General features: G+C 34.2%; 1 protein-coding gene across 1 annotated transcript in view; it reads left to right on the top strand.

The window, feature by feature from the left end:
- Window positions 1–441: 441 nt before the first annotated feature.
- The window catches only part of LOC114335921 (alpha-catulin), a 251,727-nt gene continuing 241,613 nt past the window's right edge, over window positions 442–10,555 (top strand). The window contains exons 1-2 of the mRNA XM_050653033.1: window positions 442–483; window positions 584–767. Coding sequence (XP_050508990.1) covers window positions 442–483; window positions 584–767 — 226 coding nt within the window. The remainder of the gene's footprint in view (window positions 484–583; window positions 768–10,555) is intronic.

The raw sequence follows: 10,555 nt of genomic DNA, 5'->3' as shown, positions 1-10,555 counted from the left end.
GGCAACATGCAAATTTGTTAAAAGGAGTCCTTTTTGGTAAGATTGTGCAAAGAATCCGAATTAGAATATTTTTCCTAGCGGATGCGCAGTGGCTATCTGGACTATATAGAATTTACTGTAAATTTAGTGAGGTAAAATTCTATTGATTTATAGTAGTAGTAAGTTTAAAAATTTTTAAATTGTTAACTCTAATAGTAATTGTATTTAAAAATATAACAGAGTTTATCTTAAATGCTTTTTCAAAGCTGCAAATATTTGAACACTGTCATTATTTGTTTTATTATTGTAAAACCTATATAAAATAATATCTACTAATTTTCCCAAATACTAAATATTACACTTTAATATTAGTTTTGTTTTAAGAAAATTAGATGGATCCGTGATACTAATTTCGTTCATTCTATAAATTGACTTCTAAACAATTTTCTGACAAATATTTGCATGCTAATTTACAATGAGCAACCAACAGAAAATAAAATCTCCGTAGGTAGCAATTAAAATTTAATTAAAGCAGCTTTTAATTAAAAACAACATTTGAATCGTGTATAAAAACCATTTTGTGAATAAAGTTTTTCTCTTCCAGATTTCGTCGCTAATAGAACAACATGGAAGTGCCGGAAATTTGCGACCGTCAGCTGTGGCAAGAGTGGGACAGGCTGTCAACTTGGCTGTGGAACGATTCGTGACAGTGGGAGAAACAATTGCAGATGATTATCCAGAAGTTAGGCAGGGAATGTATGAAGCGTGTAAGGAAGCGCGTCAGGCGGGTACGTAACATCAGAAATCAATTATAGAAAACTTATATTTCTGAGCCACTGGAAAGTTAAAGTGTTTGAATATAATTGCCATTTCATTGTAGTTCAAGAAATGTAGTTACTTAAAGGAACTCTTCCTTCATATCTGTTATCAGGACTATATCGTCTGTATATCTCAAGTGGTTCAACAGCTCGCATTTATTCATATTCCATATGTTTTCCATTCTAATTTTTTAAATATGTCTTCCATACTTCTCTCCTTGAGTGACTCAATATACATGACTCTCCTTTCCAATTTTATTGGTTCTGTAGCGTGCTTGTCGGTCAATTTTATGGTGGTGCTCGCGTTTTTGTATATGTTTGTTATTAAGTCCCTGTACCTGTAGTCAATTCTGCCGTGGAATTCTGCAATTCTGTAGTAAGTTTTTCATTGTCCCATGTTCTATGCTACCAAACGCCTTTCGGAAGTCTATGAATGCCAGGTATAATGGGATTTGATATTCGTTCGATTTTTCAATCAGTATTTTTACTGTTGGCACATGGTCGCTAGGACTAAAACCCTTCCTGAATCCAGCTTGCTCTCTTGCTTGGTATCCGTCAAGCTTAGTTGTAAGTCTATTTGTCATGATTTTATATTGACTATAGGTTTTTTTCAACACAACGAAGAACCGTCATGTAACTATCACGTTACTACAAAATAATACGTTCCATGCGTTCTGTGTGTATATCATGCGTTCCATGGGTTATTGTGTTTACTGCGCAGGACGGTGATCGTTACATGGACAGTTTCTCGTTGTGTTGGAACAAACCCATTATATTGTTATATTCGTTATATTATTATTTTTTTATTAAGTCTTTATTCTTTTATTTTCTATATATCGCACCCTAAGTAATATAAGGGCTCAACTCAAAATTTGTGTTAACTGTGATTTTTAATGATATGGGCACAAAATGAAATTCTCTACCGGTTAGCGTTGACAGAAAGAGAAAAAGAACATGAGTGGTTCGGTAAATATATTAGTGCCTCTCTCCCGCTCTCTCCGGTCACCTCTGGTTTTTACTGCTACAAGGGAGCAATCAATAACACGTCTTTCTATGACGAAAATCCTGGTGAGTTTGTGTTTTAACATTTTGTATTATATAGAACAGTTTTTAGTTGAGCCGTTATATTATGCAAATTATAATAAATAAATTGGGTCTAATTCATAATGTATCGCTATTTCGCATAAACAATGACCAAGCATTAATAAGGGTGTATAAGGGATCACATTTAAACAGTTCCTTATTTCTGTTATGTTTTTTGTACTATATGGGACTAACTTAAAAGTATTTTTTTCAATTACATGTAATTAAAGGAATTTATTTATATTAATATTTTTTCTCATTGCTATTATAGTGCAATTATTCAGTAACAAATCTGTCAAATTTCATATTTATACCTTAAATAATAATCATATTATTTGAAAAAATAGCTGTAATGTTGGAAACCAGAATCTTTAAACGCAATTTCCCAAAAATCTACTTTGAATTGTGCCTATATATTACTGAGGGTGCGATATATTATATCGGTTTTATAGCGTTCTACGCCTTTCCGTTCCTAATCGCCACTCCTTTCTGTTGTGGCAGTCTTCCTCTCTTAGATTTCTTTCAAACACCGCCTTGGAGATGCCCTTTATCCATGTAGTAGCTGGTCTTCCTCGTTTTCATTTTTCTGTGGGGGTCCATTCTAACACTTTTTTGGGGATTCTACTTTCGTCCATTCGTCTTACGTGTCCGTACCAAACTAGCTGTTGTCTTTCGATCTCATCTATGATTGTTCTTTCTATTTCCATTTGTTGTCTAATGTCGTCGTTTCTTATGTGTTCTAGTCTAGATCTTCTTGCTGACCTTCTCCAAAAGTCCATCTCAGTGGCTAGTAATTTATCTTTGTACTTGTTGGTTAATTGCCACCCTTGAGCTCCATAGGTTTACACTGATTTTAATATTGTGTTGTAAATTTGTTTTTTTATCTTCTTGTTTATTTATTTGTATGTCTAGTATGGCATAAAGTTTCCGCAAATCTAAAGTTTCAGCCAAGTGTATGTTTTTCATGACACTATTGTTTATTGTATGTTAGTTTGTCCCTCATTTCTGGTTTTCCTTTTATTGATTTTTGGTTCGTTTGGCTTGCTTCTTCTACTTTCTACCCTCTTCTTCTTCTACGGCACTACAGCCCAAATTGAGCCTTGGCCTCCTTTATTTTTTGCCTCCACCCTTGCCTGTCTGTGGCTGCTCTTCTCCATACACGGACTCCTAAAAGGGCTTGTGCGTCGCTGTTTACTGTGTCTTCCCAGCGCTTTCGTGGCTTCCCAACCGGTCTCTTTCCTTGCATTCTAACATTCAGTGCTCGTTTTGGTAGCCTATCCTCTCCCATTCTTATCACATGTCCAGCCCATTGCAATCTTTGTAATCTAATAAAGCTCGTTGTTGTATCGACTTCTGAAGATTCCGTTTTCCCTCACAGGTCCTAGTATTCTCCTAAGTACTTTCCTTTCGAATGTGTCGAGTTTGTTTTTGGATGTTTCTTTCAGCACCCAGACTTCACTGCCATAGCATGTTATTGGTCGAATTAAGGTTTTATAGATTCTCATCTTTGTATTTCGGTGGACACTTTTTGACCGAAATATATGGGAGAGGGCAAAATAAGCTCTGTTTGCCTGCGTTATTCTCTTCCTTATTTCTCCTTCTTCTGATCCGTCGGCATATATTTCTACTCTTCTACTCCCAGGTATGTAAACTTTTCAACCGTTTCAATGTCATCTTCATGTATAATGTTTTCTGGGACTATATTTCTTCTCGTCTGAGTCATTATTTTTGTTTTTTCTGTGTTAATTTCCAGACCTAGCATTTTTGTTTGTGTTTTTAACTCTGCATATGTTTCCTGTGCTCCTGTTGATGTTCTACTCATAATATTAATATCATCAGCATAAGCGGCCAGTTGAACCGTTCGGTTGGTCAGTAGATTTCCTCGTCCAGTTTGCATTTGCCTAACCGCATACTCCAGTGACAGGTTAAACAATGTTGGGGCCAGCCCATCTCACTGTTTTAGTCCCTGCGAAATGTTAAAAAAGTCTGTCCGGTGGTTTTGTATTCGTACACATGCCTGAGTTTCATCCATTGTGGCTTTAATGAGTCTTATTAACTTGTGTGGTATTGCCAATTCAGCCAATATATAGTATAGTTTGTTCCTTTTGACTGAGTCGTATGCCTGTTTGAAGTCTACAAACACGTTGTGAACATCAATATCGTGTTCCCATGCTTTGCTCAAGATCTGTTTTACTGTGAATATTTGATCCAGTGTCGATCTTCCCCGTCGGAAGCCCGTCTGATACTCTCCAATAATATTTTCTGCTAGTGGTTGGAGCCGCTGGTTTATAATATACGTGAGGACTTTGTATGCTGTACATAGTAGAGAGATTCCACGGTAGTTTTTGCACTGGAGTTTGTCTCCTTTTTTATAGATCGGGCATACTATACTTTTCTTCCAGTCGTCGGGTATTTTCTCTTCTTGCCATACGTCTCTGATGAGCGCGTGGATGTGACTTGCTAGGTGGTCGCCACCTACCTTATATTTCTACCCTAATGTGTTTAATTATTTTCTAAATTCTCGTTGTTCTTCTTGTTTCATTTCCTATTGGTTATGTAATTTATTTTTGTCGTTAAATTCTGTACAAATATATTGGTTTAGTCTAATTTTTCTATATTATATTATTTCTAGTACTTTTAGACATTAGACAGATCTCAACTACTGTTAAGTATCTTGTGCACAGTTAACGCAAGCCGCAATGGATTATTCAGACTGACTTTCTCTATACCCGTAATCCATTTAATTTATCCCTTGTTTAATTATCTAATCTAAGAGGGATAATTAGAAGATTTGTAAATTCTGTTCTGTCTCTTCTTCTCTTCTGCCAGTTAACGTTAAAAACTAATTTAGTATCCTGATTATAAGCTTGTTACTGAAAATATATGAGTTTATAAATAGGAAAGGCATGCAATGAAAGTTTTCAGTTGATATATTGGACTCTAAACTTTGCACTTCTAAATTTTATTAAATGTCACTTTTAATAATTGTGTCCTATTGATTTATACCAAAATTTGGCAATATTTTATATTTTGTGGTCAGGAGCGGTCATGCTAGTTCAAGATTTTATGAACTCTTATGAGTTGCGATCAGCAAGCTTTCATTTGAAAAGGTTTAACAAAAAACATATACAATAATTAGTTCAATTATCCCAAAAATATTATTCAAGCTTTCTGAGTCAGAAGAATATGAAAAAGAGAAATGGATATAAATAAAAATAAAAAAATGAAAAAATAGGTATGTCATCCACTGTTGATGGCCGGCCTCTCTGCTGTTGAGCTTGTGTTGAAATAAACACTATTCGACAAGATCTATTTGTAAAGTTAAAAGACAAATTTCCATGCCTTTAATATTAGAAACATTCTATATAAAAATAATGTTTAAATTTCGATTGTGTAGAAAGTAGATCAAAAGGTATTAACAAAATATTACAAATCCACTAGGAAGAATTTCAAGTTGCCTGTCAGCTCTTGTAACATAATGACCTTATTTGTTACCTTTGACCCACTTACAACGTGTGGGAGTCATATGTTATCCTAGGGCCATATCCTTAGGGATTATATCCATCCTTTGGAATTTGCTGTGTTAGCAATTTGATGTGACTTTTAGTCCATTTTTGAAAGGCTTTGACCTTCGTATTTTTTGGTTGGCTCACCATGTTCTTGCAACACTGATGATGCTCTTTTTAGAGCGAAAACGTTCTGTTCGATGTTTGTAGCCCTATAGGGCTTTTTAAAATAATATACCTTTTACCAAGACCAAAATTTTTTATTAAATTTTACTTGAAAATATTACAAATTTCTCTCAAGCGGATAGTACGTACTCGCCTCGCATGGAAATTGAAAACCATCTTGTAATATTTTATCCATAACGCCTACCCATGACGGTTTACCGCTTGACAGCAAAATAGGTCAAAGATTTTAAAGAGAATATAACAGAGTAATATTTTCTCTCCAGGCATATTCTCTAATTTTTAAAAATATTCAATATATTTTATTTTTGCCAATCTGTTTTCCGCTTCTTTTATCCGTATGTACACATATACCGTAATAAAATAAAACTCTTATGAGTTTTATGTGTGAGATTGAAGTTTAAGTGGGCATTCAAATAGCCCAAAATAAGTCTGGGTTGGAGAATTTGTTGTAAGAGTGCAGTTAATACTTCTGAGTCTAGTTGCGTTGATAAAGGTAGGTATAAGTTTCAAACGTAGATATTTGGACTTAAGTTAAGTTTAAGGTGATACAGTAGCAATCAACAGGTAACCAAAACGCGTTCCAAGATTGCGGCTGTAATTTTGAATATTTTTTCGAGATATTTGGCACACGTATTTGTAATATAATAAAGAATGGCGGTACAGAGCCCAATTTGAAAAATATATTCATATGTGGAAATTACTCTGTAATTAAATACAATATTAAAAAACGAGCCTGTACCGCCATTCAGAAGAACAAAAAAATACACTTTCTTCAAATAAACTTTTTTATCAGATGCCTAGATTTTGTGTCATTTTGGAACTACCAATGAAATAAAAAATTTTAGTAGTTCCAAAATGACACAAAATCTAGGCATCGGATAAAAAAGTTTATTTGAAGAAAGTGTATTTTTTTGTTCTTCTTAATGGCGGTACAGGCTCGTTTTTTTAATATTGTATTTAATTACAGAGTAATTTCCACATATTAATATTTTTTCAAGTTGAGCTCTGTACCGCCATTCTTATTATATTACGAATACGTGTGCCAAATATCTCGAAAAAATATTCAAAATTACAGCCGCAATCTTGGAACGCGTTTTCGCTACCTGTTGATCGCTACTGTTTCCTCTTAATGAAAAATGGCTGCTATATTAGTTTGGAGAGAAATTAGTGTGGTTTCAATTGACTTCTTTACAAAGATACCTACTTCGCCACCGGCTATTTTTTTTTTCAGTTAATTTGTACTCTACGAGCTCCCTAGTGGGAAAATTTTGGGGTAGTTCTGATTTCTTTCATTATATATGGATTTTGGGCTGCTGAATCCGAATATGAGGTTTGCGGACAAAATTTCTTGCCGGAACATTGAAAAAATCGCGAGAAAATCGAAAAATTTCAGCTTTTTTCCGCTTTTTTGCTCAAATCTCGAAAACTATTAACTTTTAGTAAATGGTCTGTTAACAGAAATTAAAGTACTTAAAATAATCTACAAATATCACTATTTACTTTTTTTTCAGACGAACAGTTCGGTCTAAAATACAAGTTGAAAACTGCCAATTTTTAACGGTCTCTGTAAAACCCACTTTTTACATTCCAAAACTTTAGTTTTTATTAGAATGCTGTCATTTGATAAATTTCTCCTCGTTTTCTCTTCAAATAATAAATGTTATTTTACAATATGAATATGGTATGTCTCTTCTCACAGCTTCCATGAATCCATTCCATCCTAAAATACCGAGAATGTCTCTGTTTTTCCCTTAGAGCCACAGAAGATCAGGCACAGATGGAGGCACAGTTTCAGTTGGTGTGAACATTCCCTTCGGATCTTGATTTCTGATAAACCTTGAGGTTTTGTCCTTTCAAAATGTATTAGTTGAACAGCTCTCTGACTTCCATAAACTTCAGGTGCGGGTTTAGTTTTTAGGGGAGGAATGGATTGGTTAGGAGCTATTGCATGTTTTGGTGCAATACAAGAAATGCCACCCATGACGTAAAAACTGTGGTATCCGTCATTTGTATGTACCTTAACCCGTTCTGTCTCAACGCTGCATATATATGTTTTTGAAAAAGTGGGTCTGTATTCCCAGCCGCCGTATATATACGTTCAAGGTGTTATGGTCTCAATTTACCAAAGCCGAAAATATGCGTTGCTTATAAAATTTTAGACTCATTGGTGTCCCAATGCCGTAGAAATATATGTCCGAAAATGTTAGATTATTGTTCCCAAAGCCTCAAAATGTTGGCACTTAAGACAGGTCATGCGGACCCATTGCCGTATATATTTGTTCACATATTTTAGATATATTTTATGTTATATTGTAGCACTAGTGGCAACGCTTATAGGTAGCTGCTAGAAGGTGAAGCGTTTTTAGCCACAGAAAAGACCAGAAAAAAAGAGAAGCGAATCGAGATACATGTGTGCAAGATGCGGAGTCGGCCTTTGCGTATTGTCATGTTTTGAGTACCACAAAAAAGAAAACTTTTAATGTTAATTTACATTACATTATTTTTTTTTAACTTAGTTACATTTTGTTCAAGTTGGTTTTGCTCTCTGATGAGTAATTTTGAAAAGAAAACGTTTAAGTTGATTAAAAAAAACTCGTTAAAAATATGTTTTGGAAATTTATTTGTTTATTTATATGCGACGTATATAAAAGGCAATGGGACTCTAAGCATAAAAAACCTTTGGGATTGAGGGACCAACATGCAAATTAAGGCCTGGCATAGAAAGGGCTAAAATCAGTGTTTTCGTACACCTGTTGTGTGAAGCACGGCTGGTCAATTTTCTGCGGATCGAGTGCGATTGCTGACACTTCCAGATAAGCAACGCGCTTGCTCAAAGTCTTGTAAAGTAAGTAGTGATATTTGTAGATAATTTTAAGTACTTTAATATTTGTTGACAAACCATTTACTAAAATTTAATAGTTTTCGAGATTTGAGCAAAAAAGCGGAAAAAAGCTGAAAGTTTTCGCGATTTTTTCAATGTTTCGGCAAGAAATTTTGTCCGCAAACCTCATATTCGGATTCACCAGCCCAAAATCCATATATAATAAAAGAAACCAGAACTACCCCAAAACTTTCCTAGTCAAAACACAATTTTATTGAATCATTTCTTGGCTAGTTCTCTTTTGGCAGTACTTTTTAAATTTTTTAAAGCTCATATCTTTTCATTTTTGAAATTAGCTTCCGGAAGACAAATTATAATATCTAAATTGTATCTGGCCAGAACTACCAGTATTTGGAGCGTCGGAAGGTTATTGCAAAAACCTGTAATATTCTACTGTAAAATTGAAGAAAAGCCCGTATACAATAAATAAAAATTAAAATTTGGGATTGTTACATAAGTTAATGACTCGATCCCAGAGAAACTCACTTTCAGTCTCTAATGACTCAGTATCCAAGTAAGTCATCTGTAATTCTATCAGTAGTTTCTTTCTTATTTTTGTACATCTAGCTTTAATGGATCTTTGTTTGAAATAAGGGTATATCGCTGTTAACGTTTTCACTAAAGCTTCAAAGTCGCTAGTGTAGTTTTTTGTAACGCTGACTGGATCCTGTGCACCATAAACATTTTCAAATAGATCGAGTATTTGATGAGAATTAAGAATAAATTGAGGGTTTTACTCTGAGAAGGATGATTTGGCCGGTTCCATAAGTACGTGCGTTGGAGTATTTTTCTTACATTTTTGTGGTTTTCTTGGATGGAGCAATTTGATTTAACAAACGGGCCTAGACTTGGGTTTTCTGAATTAGCACCTTGCGGTGAGGGATGTGTGTCTATTTCCTTCAAATTGCGTTTTGAGCTATTTTTTGTAGACTGGGTTGTATCTATACTGATGATTGGTTGTGTGGTTGGAGTTTTTGAGAGGTTAGTTGAAATTATTTGCGGATGTGTGGATTGTGAAGATGTTTGGGATTTGGGGTTATGGTTATAATTTTCAGAAACTGATTCTTGTGTTGTTTTGTTGCTGCGGTATGACCTTATCTTTTACATGAAAAACATACCAAGAAATCTTGTCACAAAAAAAATCTATAGTTGCTCTTTTCATGACTAAATAATACTAGCCAGGGAGGTAGTGTCAAATTTGACCGGAGCATTTTAGCATGGCTGCTTTCTTTTTATTTATTTAGGTGTTCCAAAGCTTATTAACAAATAATGTGTCAGCTAGCCCAAAACCGGGGATTTTAGACAAGAAAAGGTAAAATATGAAACTTGATGGAAAACGCTACAACTTATGTCAAATATTTGTCTACCTGACTTACAACTATTAATAGCCTTGCTAACTTCGCTCCTAGCTTTCACTCAAGCAATCCGGGTCAAATCCTGGCGTTGAATTTTTTTTGTTTTTAAAATTGACATTTTATTTTGAAAAATAATTACATATTTTTATAATACCATGTTTGTATTATTTATACGAGACAATATAAAAAAATCTATATGTCTTTTATAGAATTGCAAACTATGTATTTGATCACAATTATGATTGATCTTAATAAGCAAATTTGTTGTAGGGCCCCTGCAGGTTCCTGAGTTGGTAAGACCAACAATCTAAGTGAAAAGGGAGGTGAAAAGTTCACTTTTCTATCACCAACCACCATTTTTGAATAGCAATCTAAATATTTCCCTATTCTCTATAATATATAAAAATGAATGTTTGGCTGTACCTATGTCCCTTATAGAATCGTAAACTAATGCATTTGGTAGAAAAAAGTATACGCAATATTTTTGAGTATTTGGCTTTCTGGTAATTTTTAGGTATTTAACTTTTAAACATTATTTAGTTCTAAGGCGGTACGAAGTTTGCCGGGTCAGCTAGTTAATAATAAAAAAATATTCAGCTGACGCTTTTTTCTTACAATCCAAAATTCATAAATTAATTATTTACACTTTTTAATCTTTGCCAAACTAGTCCCAGAATATTTTTTTATTATTAACTAGCTGACCAGGCAAAGTTCGTACCGCCTTAGAACTAAATAATGTTTAAACCT

Source organism: Diabrotica virgifera, chromosome 6 (genome assembly GCF_917563875.1).
Source record: "Diabrotica virgifera virgifera chromosome 6, PGI_DIABVI_V3a".
NCBI classification, from domain to species: domain Eukaryota; kingdom Metazoa; phylum Arthropoda; class Insecta; order Coleoptera; family Chrysomelidae; genus Diabrotica; species Diabrotica virgifera.
This window is presented reverse-complemented; position numbering and strand designations above follow the sequence as displayed.